The sequence below is a fragment of the Anabas testudineus genome, chromosome 12 (assembly GCF_900324465.2).
Source record: "Anabas testudineus chromosome 12, fAnaTes1.2, whole genome shotgun sequence".
Lineage (NCBI taxonomy): Eukaryota > Metazoa > Chordata > Actinopteri > Anabantiformes > Anabantidae > Anabas > Anabas testudineus.
Window position 1 is genome coordinate 11,974,681 of NC_046621.1, and position 20,943 is coordinate 11,995,623.

The following is a 20,943-nucleotide window of genomic DNA, read 5'->3' on the forward strand; positions in this document are numbered from 1 at the left end:
GTATAATGTAGGCATACTGTGGACCAAAAACATCATGTGAGCAGAGAGTGTGTTGTTTGTTGAGTGGGTGATTAAACCATGTTTCTTCCATAAGACTCCTGAACCATTCAAAAACCATTCAAACCAGACATTTCAGGCTTTAAAAGTGAATGTACCACCTCAAATAAAGTCAATGTTTCTGCATACTTGTTGTAACACATGGCTTATTCTCCTAAGACTGAAATGCCATCTACTGGAGAAGATTATTATCATTTTTCTACTACCCTGGTGCAAAAGGGACACCAGTCAGTCTCTTTTTTTTATCATGTCACAACCAAGATGGGTCTGATAAATCAATTGTGCAATACAGTCTGATGCGAGGATCGGCAGACATGCAAAGAATGCAGAGTTATTCATCATTAAGTTCAAAGCTGTTCAAATTCCTGTTGTAACTGTTTGCACATCAGAGGCACTGAGAGACCCCCCCTGTTTCCTGTTCTGGATAATAAACAACTCCTCCTTCCCCATAACCCCCTCCCTGTGTAAGTGCTTTTAATTCCCAATGCCTTCTTATCTTGATGCTGCGCAGCCGACACCTCCTGGTTTCCCTCTGATCAGGGTCAGCGCTGACCCATCAGAAACTCTTCTCTCTCTCTGGGTTTTTCCTCCGTGTACAGGAGAGTATTGGGTGTTTTCCACCCAGTGCATTCACTGCTGCCTCAGTGAGGTCACATTAACATAATACTGTATACTTATTTAGGAATACTTTGCAAACTGGGCTTCAGGGGAAAACACACAGTCATCTTTGATTTCCTTCTTTTGGGGACCTCTGTCCCTTCACAAGCTTATTTGTTATTTATATGAGACCAGCATTGACTAAAATGAGTTTTACTGTGCCAATGATATGCACTTTGCTGCCCCCAAATTATTGTATTTGGACTCTTATTTCTACTCTATGGTTGGTTAAGACTAAAGCTTCCTTTATAATGTAAATTCTTTTGTGCTGAATACGAATAAAACAAGATCTGCTTGTTTGAATTTGTTCACCTTTGACAGATGACTGAGGCTAAGCTGAGACTGAAATTCTTATTTTATTTCAAAGTGTACTAGGAGGTACCCAAAGGCACTCCAGTATTTTAAAGATGATAATCATTTTCAAAAGTGCATCATACCTTATTGAATGTAATGGTTTTTATCATGTTGTTTTCACTTCAATCGTTTGCAAACCTTTTGTTCAGTTTTTGAATCTGATTGTTACTTACACTCGCTGGCCACTGTATTAGATACGCCTGTACAAATCTAATGCAAACACCTCTTAACGTTATAGTCCAGTACGACTCCACCACCCACTATGACCTCAATAATACACATTATCATCAAATATGATTTCTGACTATTTCAACAGAGAACTGAGAAATGATAACCTCTTATAAGTATGGTATTGTGTCTTATTAGATCGTACATGTATCTAATAAAGTGGCCACTGAGCGTATTTCTATGCACACTCACCCTTTGCTGTCACTTTCTGAAAATAGGGAAATTCATTTTATACTTTTTGTTTTTTATTTCCACTTTTTGTTTTTTTGTTTTTTTTTTTGTCGTTGTTGTTGTACCTGCCCTCCCATATTCCCGAGACTGAGGACACCAGCTTTAGTAAACAAAATAATATAAACTTTGTACACTGTTTTTACTTGTTTCTTTTCAAATTGATGAAATAAAAGATCTTAACAAAAACCTGTGCATGCACATCTGTTATTGTGAAAACCTTATTTGAAATTAACACTACATTAGGAGTCAATATGATTTTTTTACAGTGTTACAGTTACAGTTTAGTATGTGTACTCTGGGATCATGATTAATTTGTCTTTACATTTACTGAAACTTGCCATACCTGTCTGAATTGTCACACTACTTATTGGTTATATGAAGTACTTTTAAGCGTATAAAAATGTAAATGGTATCTGACTTATGTGTTCCTTTAAGTAGCAGTAACTATCAGCAGTCTTTACCTTTACTCTCTGCCACTAAACAGTGAAAAGGAATCGTCAGTAGAAGCAGGAGTTTTGTTAATCTAAACACCTCTGTGATCACACCCTGCAGACAAAATACAGCTAAGTGTTTGAGACAAATGTTGCAGTACTCAGCGGCTCTGACTGTGTCTTGGCTGGGTTCTCTTCCTCTGCAGGACTGCTCAGGTCCACGTCTGGGGCTCTGCAGCTGGTCTGAGACGGGGAGAGATGCTCCCCCTGGGTCCTCGGGCAGATGGCACAGTCTCTGGAGCAGATGTTGACAGCCAGGGCTCACAGTCTGTCTTTGGGCCAGCTGCAATGCGCTGCGCCACACAGAGAGACCGAGGTTTGGCCCAGTGTGGCGCTCACCTGACAACCGTGCCTCACCTGACTCCAGCTGCACTGCCCAAAACACACCACAGAGCTGGTGCTGCAGCTTTGCCACTGGCCTCCCTTGGGTGAAGCAATGTTGTGCTGTGTGGGGAAGGTGTCACTCACACACAGTTGCAAGCCAGAGCTCCTCTCGTCTTTGTGCTAGATGCAAAAACAACTCCCATTATGCTACTTAGTATAAAGTATAAAGACATTAGTATTTTTATTCTTGTTTGCTCCTGTTCCCAATATTGATTGAATGTATAGAAATTAGAATACAAAGATTACATTTGTAAAGAAGCTACCAAATAAAAAGTAGTGTCTTCTCTTTTTAATGCCATAGGGAACTTTGGCTATTTAGTATATGTTTTATTAAAGGTCACAAAATAAAGTACTTTGGAGATGAGGCCTGGAGAACATCAGCAGCATGTGAAGCCCCTGAATGCAAACTCACTCAGTACAAGGATCTCTTCATGTAAAATGAACTGTACTCATTTTAGAGCGACACAGTTGGCCCATATAATCCTTACATGCATACATGCGGTAAATAAACGAATTTAATGACATTGCAGTGGCCGGATGTCTTATTTTTACAAAGTGTAAATTACCAACAGGGCTCAACTAGGGTGTATAATGAAGAATGTTTAAGATCAGGACATACAGAGACACTGTAACACTGTCTATTTCCATTACATACCATTTAACAACCAAAACTGATGTTGTGACAAAAAATACACTTGAAGAAAGTCAATGCTGTAATTTGGATTGAACCAATAGCGCCATCTAGTGCGTACTGGGGTGAATCGAAAAGCATTCCTGCTCCGTATCATCACCGTGGTTTGTTTTGTGACACTAGAGGATCAGAGGGTGTTTGTACTGCAAGCTGAGTTTGAGCAGAACAATATATATTTTGTTAAACTCTAATTATACCGTTGGCTCCTGGCGTCTCTTGCGCTTTATAAGCGCTTCTCAACAACAACATTATTCACTTGCAACTGCAATTTGAGCTCACTGCCATAGAAAAACATTAATTTAGTCTTACTTCAGGCAGCACTAGGCTGTGTTTGCACACTGAGCGGTGCCAACGTGAAGCACAGGATAAGCAAAGTCCTGTCGGTGAATAGAGCCGAAGATCGTCCAAAATGACGATGAATCACCACATGGTAAAAACTAACTAGCCGGATCTGCAAACATGGCGTTGAATCTCTATAACTGCTCTCTACACATTATTATTATTATTATTATTATTATTATTATTATTATTATTATTATTATTATTATTATTATTATATAAGGAAATGTCATAGATGAATGCCCTTACAAAGTAGCTACTGTGTATTATACATAATTTATTTAACTTGCTCTATATTGAATATATATAGGATGAAGGCTTGCTCTGTCTACAGTAAATAGTAGTAAAGCACATTTACTAGATTACAATAACAATTGCAGTGCACTTTCCCGAGAGTTTACTTCTTTTGCTACTTTGCAGCCTACTGTGTGTGCAGCTACTGTTAATAGTTTTGTGTGCTATAAAGTTGCAAATGTCCCTTAACCCACTGCAACTTGGAAATGTATAGACTATATGTGCCCATACGTGGTCCATATTTGATCATACGTCCATGCTTAAACACAAATGATTAAATATGGCAAATGTCTAACTCCACCACACACGGGCGTGCTCCTCTTTCTGTCCACAGTGTGTGTGTGGTTTTTCTGCACGCTGAAAACGGACAGAGTGAGACCTCCTACGTGTCCCACCTCTCTGCCCCGGCTCGTAAAGCCTTTGAAGGGACTCTGTCAGCCTACGTCACCGTGCGGGGAGAAGAGGCGTCGGAGCAGAGCTTCACCCGGTTGTCATTCCCGGAGGAACAAGAGGGTGTGATCGGCAATTACCTGTCCGGTGTTACCTGGTGCTCTACTTGTAAATACACGTCGGTCGTCGAGTTTCATTTGGCTGTTGGACGTCAAACAGTGGCTTCAATCAGGCGCAGCCCGGAGAAGACATTGAAGGTAACTGCGTCCTTGTTGGGAACAAATCGTTTGGAAAAGCTCGTTTCGGTCTCACCGGAGGCTAAACAGCAACAAAACAGCCTCCAGTGAGGTTTAAAGTCACTTCAGCCTTGGCTTTAAGAGAATTCAAATGTTATTAATACTGTAATTGAAGTTGTGGACACTCTTTTGGTGGATATTTTCTCGGCTGTGATGTTTAGGTGCTCAACAGGAAGTGTAAACCTGAGCATGGACGTCGTTGAGTTGTTCGCTAACTTATTTGCTCAAAGGCGCCACTTTGCAACAGGTTTCCCAGCCTGCTTGATTAAACAGACACTGTTTATTAGCGGCTTTATATCAGGCTCAGTCTTTATTTAACTAAAAGAAATTCAGGGTTGTGCTATTGACTCATGGAAACCTGTGTGCTCCTCACCTGGCTGACCTGATCAGTGCTGCTGTAATTGCATTACCTAACAGTACCACAGCCGGACCGGAATGGTTTGGATAAACAGGTCTAACTTAGGCGACATGGAGACTTCCCCTCACTAATCTCTACAATAGAGCAAGCTTTCATCAGTGAATCTTAAAGGACACCTATCATTGTTCAGGGAGGCAGGTATTGACTTTTCATCATGCCTTCTGAATGCTGCCAGGTGATGCTGTGGTTGCCACAGGTTTTCAGATGTGTCCTTGAATGTTTCCTCTGCTGTCTCCTTCCCAGGATGCGAAGAAGATCCTGACTCGTGGCCCCGACATGAGTGTGACATCATGGTTCCTGGTCAGCAGCTCTGGCACACGCCACCGGTTGCCACGGGAGATGATCTTTGTCGGCCGGGATGATTGCGAGCTAATGCTGCAGGTGTGTGTGTGTGTGTGTGTGTGTGTGTGTGTGTGTGTGTGTGTTTACACAGCAAATACCAGCATAGTGTCAGATGAGCTGCAGCATGAGAAGATGCCCAGGATGTGTTGCATTGCTCACCTCCTGTCTGACAGGACAGCCAGTCACACAAACATGTGAAACACCAGTGGGAGCCTCCCTGCGTGCTTCATGTATGTGCATGTGTGAAAACCAGTGACGGTGCCGTACACACAAAGTTGCCCCTGACAGCCATTCACACAGTGTCTTCACGTGCATCTAAATCACTCCACTGTGTTGTTTTTCCATGCTGTGTCTCCTACGAGCACAGTTTCTTTGTGGTCTTTTGTGTAATGCTCTCCCTCCCTTTCTCTCCTCACTCTGTACTTAGACTAGTGTAATGCTGCCCCAGAAGCAGTTGTTTATACTTTCCTCAGTGTGTTTTGCTCAGAAACCCTGCCAACCACTGAGGCTGGTTTAATTGAAAAGTTGCTCATGACCATATTTTTAGGTGTTACCAGATCCAGGAAAAACCTCAGCATGTCTCTGAGTCTGAAATGATGCAGACTTTTCTGTTGCTCTGCTTGAGTGCTCAGGACTGTTTCCTGACTTGGCACACAGTTTGTTTCTACCACAAAACTGTAATTTTTTTTTGTTTGTTTTGTTTATGACATGACATTTTCCCATTCAAACCACAGTTGTGTGTTTCTTTGGATGTTAGCACACTATATGACAGCTGGTGTCTGATCAATGACTTATCTCCATGGCTGGTATAAAGACCATATGCTGTACCTCCTATATTAATGTTGACTGCATTTTGTCTCTAGTTCTGACGTGTTTTTACCTAGAACCAGATCTAACATTTTCCCTGTGATAAAGGGGCAAAATCAGGCTAAACACTTTGAATTCTTAATGCCACCACACAGATAGTTCATGAAATGAGCACCTATTTGAAAGTCCACTGAGAGGATCGACTGATGCGGACAGTTCACACAGAAATATGTGACAATTAAGTTTGGCAGTCATCATCAGTCTCGTTTTGTGAAGAGGAGGCCCAGAGTCCCTAATGAGCAGTGAGTCGGGCTGAATCACTTGTTCAGTTTGCACTAAACTGATGAAAGCATATTGAGTAGTAAGCACATTTTTCCTCTGGTTAGTGGATTGAGCGGGTCACAGTTTGTTGAAAAAGTCCCATCTTTGCTGTATTTAAAGCTGGTAAGGTCTATATTGCTCTGCTATTGTTTATTTTTATGCAGTCACTGTGTAGGATGATAATTAACCTACTTATTAAACTCATTTGTTTAGTCTATGGCATTATCAAAAAAAGGTTCATCACAGTTTCCTGTTGATTGACTAATTGTTTTAGTATTGATGCCCTTTTTTCATTGCAGTCTCGCAGCGTGGACAAACAGCATGCTGTGATCAACTATAACATAAACACTGACGAGCACATGGTGAAGGACCTGGGCAGTTTGAACGGGGTGAGCGAGTCCAAATCTAACATCAGACTACCTGCTTCAGCTCAGGGTGATAAAAGGCACTGGGCTCCCTGAAGGCTCCCGGCTCAAAACACGTCTTTGTGTGCCACAGATGGGGGACGGTTGGTAGAACAGTGGTAATCAAGAGACTCGATTTTCCTGCTGCCCCGCACCCCCTTCTTTCTTTCTATCCTTTCTGTCTCACTCTGCACTCCCCCTCCCTCCCTTTACTACTCTGTTGCCACTTCATTGCACCACTATCCCAATGAAATCAAGAGTTGAGCAGTGGGAGAAACCGTTCATTGTTCTCACAGAGTGTTTCTTTTGGCCTTGCTTACCACAGACAAAGTAATCAGAGCAGAACAGTGCAGGGACCTGAAACTGAAATCCTACATGTGTTCATTCCTGAGTTATCTTGATTTGGTCTGTAGTCTATTCTCTTCTGTACATACCCAACATAATCTTTCTTTACATTTAGTCATCTGATTTCACACTGTTGCATCTATACTGTATATATTCCCACATGGACAGTAGGCATAGCTGAGACTGCTGTTGCATAACGACATAATCTCATCAGAGTTTAATGTGCTGGTAGATTAACTTTCACTGGGAAAGGGCCGGTTGCAAAGCACCTTACAGTTTGTGCCAAAGGAATTGAAGAGCCAGTCACCTGTGCCTCAACACATTTACTTCATTAATGACCAGTGACCGCAAGCAAGCTAACAGGGTGATGTTATTTTTCTTTCTGTGCAGACATTTGTGAATGACCTGAGGATCCCAGACCAGACGTACATCACCCTGAAGCTCTCAGATGTCATTCGATTCGGTTATGATATCCTTTTTATTTATTGCTTATTTAAATTAAAGCCAAGACATAACTATGATTGGCTCTATGTGATTCATGCAACACAGTCAGTCTGGTCTTTGGTTGGAACAGTTTGTTTGTGATTAGCAGCCACAGTGAAATGAGCCAAGTGTTGGCAGCTGTTTTAGTCACAAATTTTTAGCATTTTCTTTTCCCTCTGTGGTCTTTTTTTTATTTTTTTCGCTCCATCGGCATGTTAATCCCCCTCTGTTTCAGTCAGGGGTTTTAGATTATGCTCAACTGTGGATAAAAAATCTCATGTACCCTTTAACCCCAAGACAAGAAAACGCATGGATGGTGAAATGTAGTTTAGATAACAAAGGGCAAACTATTTAGAGTACAGAGACATTTAGGAATGTTTGTGATCAGAAGTGAACATACTATGTGTTGAGGCATGTGGTGTTATATATTCATATCTAAGATAAGAGCTTGTTTGAACTTTAACAGGTTTTTAGTGCTTATCTGTTTTCCTATTTCTTGTTAGAAGGTGAGAAATGTGCTTTTTATGTCCTTAGTAGAAAATGTGGAAAATGGACATGAACTCAAATTGAGTGAAATATTATTAACTGCACATTTACCATACTTCATGTGTGAGTGGACAGTACATTGTAAATATACAAATGGACGTATGATCACGTTGTTTTACAAAAATACAGACATGTATGTAAACTTTAACTCTTCCTGCACATGCTCATGTATATATCCTGGAAAAGAGTCAACACAAGGTCCCAGAGGAAGCTCTTAAAGTAAGTAATGCTCATGGTCTGTTCCTTTTTAACTGGGCTAGCAGTAGTCAAATACCTTTTTATGAAATCCTTGCTTTATTAATATGACAAGATCTGTAAATTTACAATGCTTTTTTTAAATGAAATGTTAGTGTGAACATATTGATTGATTAACTAAACATTTCACCACTAGGTTGATCAAGTTCCTGTGCCAGCATTGTCACCCATCTTGTTGACTGCGCTCCGAGACAAATAAGATTAATGGCTGGCGTTGAAATAGTTTTTATTTAATTGCCATTTACAGTGTCTGTACTCATCTTGTATATTTTAATGTTTTTCTCTCTGCACTGCATAGTTTTTTTTGTTGATAACAGCAACCTACCTGTCTGTCAAATAAAGTCAGACCAAATGATACAGACTCTAAAATGTCACAGTTCTTCCTGTTAAATACGCCCGAGGATTGATAATCTGTAGTGATTGCTGTCAGAAGGTTTCTCACGTCCTGCTTCCCTCCTGTCTTTGCATGCAGCATGAGAAGTACACCAGCCAGTTGCAGCTCGGTAGAAAAGCCCCGGAGGCCAAGGCGAAAGAAAAACAGCAGCTCCAAAGTTCAGAGAGGAGTAAAGACTCTCTTTCCAATGTCAAACTGCAGGACAAGGCTGAGCGAAGAGCCAACTCTCTCACAGGTAAACAACTTAAATTTCACACGCTATCATTGCAGTTATTAGCAGGAAGGCAGCAGGATTTATTACAACAGATGTAGGTTAGAGGAACAGTGTGAAGTGGATTTGAATACCCTGTTCACACATGAGGAAGAGGAAGCCTTTATGTCTCCATGTGATGCATGACTTTGGATGTAGATCCCTGGATAAGGCGGCTGTGTCCTCTTTTGTTAAGAGCTTCCCTGGTGTGAGATTAGGATGCCATGTGAGCTGGAAGGCTACAAGCCTATGGAGTCAGAGGAAAAATAGATCATGACACCCAGGCTTTGGCAGAATAAGTGTACATTAGAAAGGGCTTGCCAAACGAGCTTAGGGGTTGAGGGCAAGCAGTCTTATCTTTGTCAGCCATGTCTGACTGGTGACAAGAGGTGGGGTGCTACCAAGCTGATGATGATGGCTCAACACGTGTCACAAAAGAATTAGAAACGGTGAACGGTGTAGGCGTTTTGGATGCCAGGCTGGCACTTCTGTCCATGTGGCATGTGGTGATTTGTTCTTGCTTATATTCCATTTGCTCTCACATGCTCTCTGCTGTACTTGGTAAATCCTGCTGCACAGTTTAGGCACCAGTGGAACAGTTCAGGAGAAGCACTTTGTGAATGAAACACATTCACACTGACAAACCTATTCCAGCTGTTGTGGATTTAGCAATTCCTGTGCTTTCTGCTCTGTAATTGCCCCTGTGAGCTTAGAGGGAAAACTACAACTTGTGCTTAAAATAGTACTTTCTGGCACTAGGCTCATGTCCCTCAGTGTGCCTTACAAATGTGTCATTGAGCTGCAGTATTTTGGAAGACTGCAGTGATCCAAAAAACTTATGACTGCAAACCCTTAGTCAAACAAAGGCCATGTTGACTGGGAGCCATGTTGCAAGTACTGAGTGGAGTGTGACAGTAGTCTTACACTGTGTTGTTGTCACCAAGTTCACTAATGACTGATATGGTGACGATGATAACTAAACTGCCCACTAGCTAAATGCACGGTCTCTAGGAGATAAGGATAGTAGTTCATAGTATGTTAGAGAAAATAATACATGACTTGTGCACAAAAAGTGGAAGGTGTTAGCTTTGTTTTGTAGATGACTAAATATATATGTTCTTCACAATGGTAGTCTTTATTCTGTTTTAACTAATTTCTTGTCTCTGTTGACTTTATGCAAATTGATTCTCTTTGGCTAAAGTTGTTTGACTAGAGGCCTGGATATAGTGTTGTTGGTGTTTTGTCTACTCTGCAAATTATGTTTTATTGATTTGAGTTTTTGTGAGTGTTTTTTTTTTTATTTCTCAAACCCTATAAAATGGATGTGAGAAAGAGAGAGAGACAGAGAGAGCTGTGTATCTTTTTCTGTATGCTCTTGCATGTTTTCCCCTGCAGCTGTACAGGATGTGGAGTGTATGCAGGGCAGGACACGTCACTTGTACAGTGTGTGAGTCAGTCGGACCTACTTTCCTCTGTCAGGACCTTTTGGCTAGATTTACTAAAGGGGTGTGAAATGGATCTTTTCAGTGTTCCTTCATACTCTACACATCAATATTACAATATTATACAACACAAGAAATGACTAGTGTAGTAAAAAAATCCACCTATATTTAATTGCAACTTTTTTATTAAGTCACATCTTTGGGCCAAATAAGAAATTACATCTCACATAATGTGGTGACATACAATTGAGGTCTGGTTTTTTTATATTCACAGGTATGTCCCGTAAGGTCTGCAGTTACTATCAGTCTGAGTCATTATACTTTTGTTGTCTTTGATATTTAATTAGACAATCAAAATAAATTAATACTGTTCTCCATCCACTTTAGCTGCGATACTCACCCATGTTTTCTTTAGCTAAAAGTAGAGGCTTGAGTAAGGGGAATGGAATTGGTAACATGCCCCTCTGCTGTTTCGTCATTTTGTTGATGTCTTATTGTGTGTGTCCAAGGCAACAGTAGTGAAGTGCTGTTGATACTAAGGATTGTGCAGCTCATTGAGTGCAAACATTGAGTTTAGATGCACTGGTTATCCTATATCGTGTGTGTGTGTGTGTGTGTGTGTGTGTGTGTGTGTGTGTGTGTGTGTGTGTGTGTGTGTGTGTGTGTGTGTGTGTGTGTGTGTGTGTGTTGGATTAGTTTGGTCCTGGCTCTCACAAGGTGGATTATGTTGTGGTGGTTTGTGTGATATCACAGTAGAAACCTCATTACTCTCTTTGTGTCATTAAAAAGTTGTAGAATCATAATTACAGTCTATGGCAGTCATAATACTACATCCCTCTGAGCTCAAACGTTGTGTAACATTTTGTTGTTGCAAGATCAAACCCAGACACAACAAAGTTTTTTTCTTAATGTGACTTACATAAACCTAATGCCTCATAAATACAGGAGGCTGTACAAGTCCAGTTCTTTGGCTCTTGTTTCTTTCACACCATTCCTCCCTGGACCTGAGTGGACCCATGTGCCTAATGGTGTGTGTTTGTCTGTGTTTATGCTTGTTGTTGTGCATTTATCTGTTAGGTGCCACAGATACTCCGACATCCAAGCCTACTCCACTGTATGGGCAGCCATCCTGGTGGGGGGAGGATGACGACCCAGCCAACAAAAAGCGGAACAGAGATGGAAAGTTGCCAGAGCAGGAGTCTCCAGGTCAGAAAATGTGTCTTATGCTTTCACTACTATGTGCACAAGATTTAATATTTCTTTCTTTAAATCAAAACACTTACAGCTGAGTTATTTGTATTATAACTGCATTTGGCTATTCCCACATGTGTGTATTGGATCCTAATTCGTAATGACGTGTTTTCATTGCATTGCAATGTGATGCCCTTTGTGGGTCACTTAGAGATGGATGTTGTTAAGCCCAAGGCAGGTTTCTGGCTGCCAGTTGTCGACTGCTAGCCAGGCCATACCATGCCAGGGCAGTGGGCAGTGTCTGTCTGCCTCGTGATGGATTATGACCCTTTAAGCTTTTGGAGGGGGAGGAAGGGTGATTGTTGTCTCATGTTACCCAGGCTGAAACAGATTATTCCTGCTCAGCTACCCTCTGCTGGACTCTGAGCACCTAAAGTGGTATTTGACCACATTCAACTGGCATGTGTTTTTACTGTATTCACTGTCCTATTACTTCTTATTCTTAATAGAACCTGGTAAAGATGTGGCCAGATATGAGCTCAACGGTTCCCCCTCTGACGGTCAGACCAAGTCCATCTTCTCTTACCGGCGGGAGCCGAGCTATTTTGAAATCCCAACAAAGGATTTTCAGCAGCGACCTGCAAAAAAAACTGAGTCACAGGTACATGAGGTTCCAACGAAGGACGTTCCAGATCCCACTCAGGGTGTCACCGCCACTCCCACACCTCCCGTGGTCCAAAGCCATGCTTCCTTCACCATCGAGTTTGATGAATGCAAGCCTGGTAAAATGAAGATCAAGGACCATGTGACCAAGTTTTCTTTCCGCCAGCAGCGCAGATTACCCTCAGAGGTTGCTACCACACCTACTGAGGTGATGTCGGCAGAAAGCAAGGTTGCTGATTGGCTGGTCCAAAGCAATGCTAGCATGATGAGTAGGAAGTCAAATGCTGAAGACATGTACAGCACAAACAGTGACCCAACACTTCTGAAGATCGCTAAGGGTGAGTGACTCACAAAGTGCCTGTTTTGATTCATGTGATGTGCTATCAAGCTAACTTGTTGTTTTTTCCATTGCTAGCTAACTACCAAGATGGCACTCGCAGTGATTCAGGAGATCCAGCAAAAAGTAGAAATGATTTTCTCCAATCAGAGCCTCAGATTGGCTCTCAAGGGGCTCCACAACCCCTGAGAGCCTCCCCACCACAACGCTTTGATTCTCCTGACTCTGAGGAGCCCCTCTCCTCCTCTCCTCCAGAGTTTCAGTCTCTTTCCAGTCTTGGCAAGTCTGAGCCTCACCAAGCTTATGTCATTGAATTCCTTGATGAAAACCCAAGAAAGAAGCGTTCCCAGTCCTTCACCAGTAACACTAACCAGCCTGAACCCTCAGGTCTCAGGGTCCAGCTGGAAAAGGCGAGGAAGAGCCCATCTGGGGAGAGACAAGCCCCATCTCAACCCTCCACCACTCCCCCAACTCAGCGATACACTGTCCCCCTGAAGGGCCCTGCACCCACAGGCCCCCAAAGAGCTGGCTCTCTACGAAGAGAGAAGACAGAGGACAGAATCAGCACCAGCTTTTCCTCACGCTCTTCAGCTTCTGTCTCTGTAAGGCCCTTTAGCAGCGTGGGCCGTAGATCCAAACTAGCCCAGGAATTTACTGCTGAATTTCTCAAACAAACAAAACTAACCTCTTCTACGTCCTGGGAGAAAAATACATATTGTACCCCTACAGTAGCTAAAACAGAGGCAGTGGTAGTATCACAATCTAGTCCGCCTCCATCAAGTGCTCCCTACCAGCCACAGACTTCCTCTCCTATCCACTCGCCTGTTCCTCTTAAGGTCCCTGTGATGCCCCTGTCTCAGAACGTGGAAGTGAAGAGCCCCCTTCTCGGTCCAGAGGATGACTGTCTTAGTGATGCAGGAACCTACACTATTGAAACAGATGTGCAAGATAAGGAGCTGGAAGAGGCGCGCAGCAAAATTGACCAGGCAAGTTGTTTCATCTACTTTGAATTTTACATAAAAAGGCGCTTTGGCTGAACATCACATGTTGCTTTAAGGGAATAGGCTCACCATTGTCTCTGGTTCTTACAGAAAGTTCTAGTCACTATGAAACATGCACACTGGCGGTCCATATTTCTCCCCTCATGATCTTATACACTTGCAATGCTTTGTTCCTGACAGGTGTTTGGTGTTGTTGAGAGCCCAGAGCGAACGAACCAGAGTGAAGCAGAAACATCATCAGCATTTAGGCCTGTTATTGTTCAGGGCAGGGAACAGCATAGGCAGAGTAGCTGTGGGGAGGTGAGGCCAGCTGCAGAGCAGGGACAGGGTGTGGTGAAGGTAAATCTTCCTGCTCAGGATGGGAACAGTGATTGGATGTAATAATCAATCATTTTAACACCAGTTCTAAATACAGCAAATTAATATAGTGGGTCAGTAAACCGTACAGTAAATGTTTAAATGCACAAATCAGCATGCATCTTGCTTCACATCTTGCTTTGCTTTCTTCGCACTTTTCTTCTGGTGTCTCTCTTTACCTTTTTAGATTTGCCTCATCTTCCCTCACAGAGTCGGGGCTCTTTTTTTCAGGTTTTGTGTTTTAACCAAATAAAAGAGAATAAATCAGCGTTTTTATAGCAGTCGTACTACATACTTACCCAAACAACTCACTGTATCTTTATCAAATTTTGTTTCTTACTAAGGAAATCAAGTGTTATTAGCTGTGTTTTTTTTTTCCAGTTCTGTTGAATAAGTTGTATGTTATTTCATGCAGGTTCAGTCAGCAGGTGCAGTATTACAGGGGGCCCCTAAGTGGATGTCTTGCTGGGCCAGCTTGGCAGACAGCTACACAGAATCTGGCCCCTCATCTGGACTCTTTGACATCCCTTCCCAGATGGAGCCGTCAGGAGGGGGTAAGCCACCTGACGAGACATGAGTGTATTTGAAATGATAATGAGAACCCTGATGAATATGAATGATATTCAGTTTCAGTATGTGTGGTTAATATGCATTAAAATGGTTTCAATTCAGCACAAGGTACAATCATCCACAAGACTACGCTGAGCCACAACAGTGACTCTGATGGTTCAAGAACTCGGCACATCCTGCGCCAGGTACCAGCAGGGGAGAAGAGTGACATTCCAACTCCCAGCATCCATGTTCATTATGACCCAAATTCAACATTTGATGTAGAAGAGAATAGCTTGGTGGCCCCCGGCTCTCAAGATGGTGTACACAGGTTATCAGTACAGGATGATGTAGAGCCTGACAGTCTGAGTGATGCCAGCAAGTCAGATGATGGCTCCATTGTAGAGCAGAAGAGGAGGCCACTGTCAGACACTGAAGAGAAGAGGAAAGAAGAAAAACCCAAGTTCCCTACCAAGTCTACATCTTTCTACATCGGTTCGGACGGGGCGGCTCACAAACCAGAGCGTGGGGTCTCAAAATCCAGCACAACTGAGACCGATAGAAAACACGCAACCAAGATGTTCTCAACTGCCACTCTCACCAAACAGAGAGGTAACCAGGACTCTGGAAAGGTTAAGCCTAGTGTGTCAGCTCCTCTCCTTGGCCAGAATACAGAGTCCAAAGAGGTCACAGCATCTTCATTAATTAGACAAGAGAGCTTCACAAAGGAGCGACCTAGCAGTGCCAGGCTGCCCAACATCTCCAGTCTGCCTGCTCAAAGAGACACAAATGCAGAATTATTCCAGGGAACTTGCAGCCAGGACACTCATTCATACCTTAAACAGACGGAGGATGTTCTGGCTGTTCTGGAGGCCAAACTCCAAGCAGGTCGTCCAGAAACTACTCCATCTCCTATAGTGGATTCTCTGTCTGGGGAGTCTGATGTGGATACCTCAAGCACAGTCAGCCAGCAAAGCAATAAGACCAAGCCAAACACACTGACTAAAAAAACATCTGCTCGAAGCGTTCATAGGGAGAAGTCTTCAGCTAGTATAGCTAATCAGGAATCATATCACCAGTCCACAGAAAAGCACCGTTCTCAGGGAACAGACATCAACAATAAGACTGAGTTTATCAGAAGGCCTGTGGGACTGAGACATAGTGTTGACAAATGTGGTTCCACAGACTTAAGTGATGACCCTCAGAGCTTACCTTACTCTGATCAGGAGTCTAACAATCGCAAGAAATACACTGTGCCCCTTCAAAAGGAGGATGGCAAGACATCCCGGATGTCCCAGGCCTTAAGTCGTGCCAACAGCTTGTCGGCTCCAAGACCCACCAGAGCATCCATGCTACGTCGTGCTCGCCTCGGAGAAGCCTCAGACAATGAGGGAACAGAGACAGACAGGCTGTCCCAGGAAGTAGGCAACGCCTCAGCTAAGCAGCCTCAAGAACCCAAGAAACTCTCCCGGCTGGATATGCTGGCAATGCCCCGCAAGCGCACAAGCTCATTCAACACGCCCAGTGACACTGAGGCTTCTGCTTCTGCCCCGCAGTGGTCAGGCAAGAGCATGGGATTCTCCAACCGCAGCACTGAATTAGGCAACAGCTCCGTTCGAAGGGCCTCTGCTCCGGCACCAAAACCTGTAGAAAGGCCACAGAAACCAGCACTTAACAAGCTCCCAATCACTCGTGGACGTTCAAGCACTGCAAAATATGCCAGCAGCACAGCAAGTGAGTATAATATAGACCCTCGCACATACAGTACTTGTTTCATTGGATTAGAAAATAAAAGGAATGACTTTATGCATGGAGTGGAATCACAAGAAAAAGTCAAAGTGGTGAATCGGTTTGATGCCCTCTTCAGTCATGTGTTCTACTGTGTCTCTTGGGATGGGAATAGTCTGTGGACTTCTAACACCAATAACACTAACACTTACATTTACACTACAAATACCTTGATGTACATTTAGATTGTCCTTCACCTGCATAGTGTCCTCATGCAGTTTATGGTGATGTGTAATCTCACCTTCATTTATAGCTGTGCTATGAGGACATTGTGGTCATGATGAAGACAATACATTACTGGTGCTGTAAACAAATTATTTACCTTGTTTTCATGTCAGTGTATTACACAGACGCTGTTCTGTTCTGGGAGTCAAATACTCATTTGAGTCATTAATTTGAAACAAAAAGTCCAATTTATGAGTTAGAAATGTGGAGATGAGATGACTTCCACAACTTTTTATCTACTCTTCTTCTGGGAAGGATTCACATCTGAAATACTTTGTGGTGTTTTTCCTGGTGGTTTTCTTTGATGGCATTTCTTTTTCTCCCCTGTCTTGTCGACTTCTCTACCCTCAATCCTTTCCAACTCAAACCAATTCACGATGCCAAGGCTCCAGAAGACGACAGAAAGGCTCTGACTATACCTCTACCTCAGATGAGGAGTACGACTCAAACCAGAGCACTCCTAAATACAAACGTTCCCAACCTTCCTCAGCTTCCCAAAGCCCACGCAGTCAGCCCAGGCCCCAGCCGGTGGTCGCCCTGCAACTGAATCCCCATGGCAGAGATTCTGAGGACGAGAACCACGAGCGAGACACGTTCCACAACTGGTCCACACACAGTGCTGAGATTGCACGGTAAGACGAGAGAGCTGTTATTTCTCATGTATGTTACAAAAGCCTTACTGACATGTCAGGTGGTGTCATAACTGCACTTTAGCATATACAGTGTCGCCGCGAAGTTTGGGTTTGCACATTTTCCTGTGTTGTACATTTAATTTGAAAAAAAAAAAATAACTTTTTATCAAACCAACAAAAACAGAAATGGAGCTAGGATAGACAGACTCATAATTACACTTATAATTGTATTTTATATTCAGTGGAAAAATGTTCTAACATGTGTTCGCTCCCTGCAAGGCTGAGTCAAGACCTGGCAAAAGACCTGGCTATTTTGGCCAGAGAAATCCATGACGTAGCAGGTGATGGTGATCTGCAGAACGCTGCAGTGGAGAGTAGCACACCTGTCTCCACAGTGACTGCTCACGAACAGGTATGCCGTATTGTGTATGACATTAGCTGTTTTAATCTGATTAAGACACTGGAGCATGAAATGACTCGCAGTGAAGGTAACAATTCTCTTTTTCTGTCATGTTTGTGACAAACTGCTCTAGTTTTTGAAAGAGGAAGTATCTCTAATTGCTTTTGTTGTGGCACATATAGCACTTATAGCGCATTGTTCAACCTTGACTGACTAGATCATGATTTTCATCTTTTCTTTTTAAATAATATTTTTATCTCTGTTACTTAATCATAACTCTTTACCCTAAATGAATAAACTGGTCACCTCTGGTTAGTAAAAAAAAAAAAAAAAAGAAACTACTGGTTACTGGAAACGTATTGTTTCATTACCTTGTTTACATGTCAGCCATACAGACTGCCTGTATGTCTGAGTATATCATATCACTAAATTCTGACTATGTCACAGCTGGTTCAACGGATTCCAGAGGCTGGATTAAACTGTCAGAGAGTCCCACCGAGTTCTGCATCTACAACTGAACCTGACCAAAGCTCAAGTGAACAGAACTCGAGGACGCAAGCTCAGAGCAGAGATGAGGTCTGACACAGTGTGCTGCTCCACTTCATTTCTAAAGCCTCTGATGCTAGAAACAGCAGATCATTAAGTACTGCATTTTTCCTCCAGGGCGTTGTGGACAAACTCATGCTGAATCCTGTTTCTCAGATCATTGTGGCCATCAGAGAGAATACTGAGCAACTAGCTGAAAAAATGAAGTAAGATTCTAAGAAAACATACATAAAATCCTTTGTTCCCATGTTTAATCTGAGTTTGATGAAAAACTTTATTGACCCTGTCTGACAGCCAGACTGCACTGAGCCAGTAATCTTCTTAAATTACAGCCTAAATAACAAAACAAGTAGGTTTTTGACTTTCCTAAAACTGTGCATGGTATTGTATTCACAGGGTGATGTTCCAGGACAGGATGGAAATCTGGGAAGACATTGAGGCAAAGGTTAATTCTGATAGTGATGTTCCAGTTGTCAAAACATCCAACAAGGTTGGTAAACATTTTGTCCATTTTTAGACTGAATTCATTGCAATGAATCTTGTGATCAAGCTAAGTCCGGCTTCTGTATTTCAGGAAATCACATCTATTTTGAAAGAACTGAGGAGAGTTCAGCGCCAGCTTGAGGGTGAGTCACTCTGACCTTTTACAGACAATATAAATAATCTTTAGAATCCCTTTGTGATTAGAACCTGAATTATCTGCTCACAGCAGCAAATTCTTGTCTTTTCTTTATTTAGTCATCAACACAGTCATGGAGCCAAGTGGGCAAACCCAAGCATCCAAAGCCTCTGCTGTCTCCACCCTGTCTGGAGCTCGGCCCTCCAGAACTCCTTCCTCGAGAGACTGGCGAACCATCCACTCTGTGTCTAAACGTGGCGGTGGCCCGAGGCCTGGAGACGGTGTCAGGAGAGCAGCTGTCACACCCGATGATCTCAGAGAGGGATATTTGGTCTGAGATCTGACGCTAACACGCAGTGCTGGACCATTGCACACAAAGTTAAAGAGGACAGGGAAGTGAGCCTGGATATGCAAAACTGTACCTTCCTCCATATCCACTGCAGTGTTAGCACTATACATCTATGCAGCAGTGTGATGCACAATCAGGTCTGCACTAAATATCCTTAGCCATGTGCTCACTCAGACGCCCACAAGTGGTGATGGAAAAATTAGGAAGTCCCCTGTTCACCTCTGAACGACCTCAGAGCTATACTTGATTCTCTTCCCTTTTATTTGCCAATCGTGACCAACATTGCTGATTTAAAAAGCTCATTGTAATTACTCGGTTTAAATGAAAACCAGCCTGAGCTTAATCAACTCAGGGAAATGTATTAATGAACCAGACATGTTGTTTTGAGGAAATATGAGTTAATTTGCATTTGTTTTAAGCTAAAAGAAGTAAAACATTGCACATCTTGGTATTCTGTGTATTTGTGTCCTTAGTAAACCCACTGCTGATCTTTCTCTCTCTGTTGATTTTTTTTTTTTTTTCTTCTTCTTCTTTGTTTTTTTGTAGAATGTAAAAAATATTTTTAGGGGACATCTGGGAGACCCTTTTGGTTTTTGTAACTGAGACAACATGGCATTGGGAGAGATTCTGTTCTCTAGTCGTGGAGCAATTCATCTTTACATTACCCAGTCGGTACCAACCATTTCCTGTGTTATCTATCTGTTATGTATCTACTTATTTCCCAGTGTAGGAACTGGTTCTGGGCTCTCTTCAGTACACTGGCTTTATCCCTGTTGCCCCACTGGAGGTGAAAAGCTCTTAGAAATGTGTGTTGGAACACACACACCAACTCAACTTGCTGAAAAAGTTATGACTTTGTTCTTTTAAAATTGTGTCGAACACATTTGGGGGCTTGAAACCTATAGTCTGTGTTGTTATTTTTTCTGCTTGGAGAGCACAATTCCCTGTGAGGGTTTGGCCAAAGACATTCATGAAATGAAACTATTTTACCTGTTTGTACTGAGCTGACCACACATTTCATCTGTTGTTATACACTAAGAGCTGTGATAAGACGATATTTCCTCAATCTATAGAGTCACAAGGCCACTTCTGATGAACCATCACATGACAGAAGCAATGTATTTTGTAGCTGCAATATAATCTGACTATTAGTTTGTTACATTCAGTTCGGTCTGTAAATATCTAGAGATGTCTCTATGACCTATGAATTACCTCTGTCTTTTGCACTAATGTAGTAAAACGCTATCTTCTCCACCTGATGTGCTGCATACTGAAAGCTTTTACTCTCAATGATTGTAGGCATCTGATGCTGCTGACATTAAAGCAGGGAGAAGGGCAACCCAGTCCACCAGTATGTTTTAATGGTTTCTCTCTCACCAGTCCAGATTGCACATGTGACCATATGTGAGAGGTACCTTTATGTGGCACAGGTCTATGCTGGTAAAGGTTTCACGCAGCCAAGTACAGTGGTTGTTTACACACTCAAGCAGGAATTGAATGTTTTTTTTCTTGTGTTGCTGCTGTTTATCTTCTGTGGGTTGAGTGTTTCCCGTTTGCTTTATTCCATCTAAGTCAAAGCTTCAGTAATTCAAAGAGCTGAGGTTTAAATCCAGTGTGTCAAATTTGATTTATGTCCCGGTTTTCATATTCAGTTTCTGTTTCCCTTCTTTTCACGCAGAATGATTTGTTTGTACTGTTAATTGATGTGTATGTAATTTATTAGATGGTGATTTCAGTTTTTTTGTTTTTTTTTGTTTAATAAAACATATTAGCACAGCTGTTTTATTTGGGTGTGTGTCATCTCATTTTGTTCCTACACTACACTGTGTGTGTTTTTTTTTTTTTAGAGCAAGGTCTGTTAACCAGA

At 42.3% G+C, this 20,943-nt stretch overlaps 1 protein-coding gene across 3 annotated transcripts; it reads left to right on the forward strand.

Moving 5' to 3' along the window:
* The first annotated feature begins 4,184 nt into the window (after positions 1-4,184).
* Positions 4,185-20,858, forward strand: cep170b (centrosomal protein 170B). 3 transcript variants are annotated; one of them, XM_026355086.2, is made up of 19 exons: positions 4,185-4,373; positions 5,074-5,211; positions 6,600-6,689; positions 7,440-7,518; positions 8,239-8,297; positions 8,806-8,962; positions 11,497-11,625; positions 12,120-12,611; positions 12,689-13,596; positions 13,792-13,911; positions 14,384-14,522; positions 14,641-16,251; positions 16,916-17,162; positions 17,442-17,574; positions 18,010-18,138; positions 18,226-18,314; positions 18,505-18,598; positions 18,683-18,734; positions 18,847-20,858. In XM_026355086.2, exons 2-19 carry the CDS (start codon positions 5,107-5,109, stop codon positions 19,062-19,064), a joined length of 4,851 nt encoding a protein of 1,616 aa, XP_026210871.1. In that variant the 5' UTR covers positions 4,185-4,373; positions 5,074-5,106; the 3' UTR covers positions 19,065-20,858. The 3 variants fall into 3 exon arrangements, with proteins under 3 accessions (XP_026210871.1, XP_026210872.1, XP_026210873.1); XM_026355087.2 differs by having other exon boundaries at positions 17,021-17,162; XM_026355088.2 differs by lacking the exon at positions 13,792-13,911.
* The last annotated feature ends 85 nt before the right edge of the window (positions 20,859-20,943 follow it).

Coding starts and splice junctions, on each gene's coding strand:
- cep170b (XM_026355086.2), top strand. CDS start 5,107: ATGAGTGTGACATCATGGTTCCTGGTCAGCAGCTCTGGCACACGCCAC. Junction 8,963..11,496: donor AAGAGCCAACTCTCTCACAG/GTAAACAACTTA, acceptor TTTATCTGTTAG/GTGCCACAGATACTCCGACA. Junction 14,523..14,640: donor GATGGAGCCGTCAGGAGGGG/GTAAGCCACCTG, acceptor GTTTCAATTCAG/CACAAGGTACAATCATCCAC.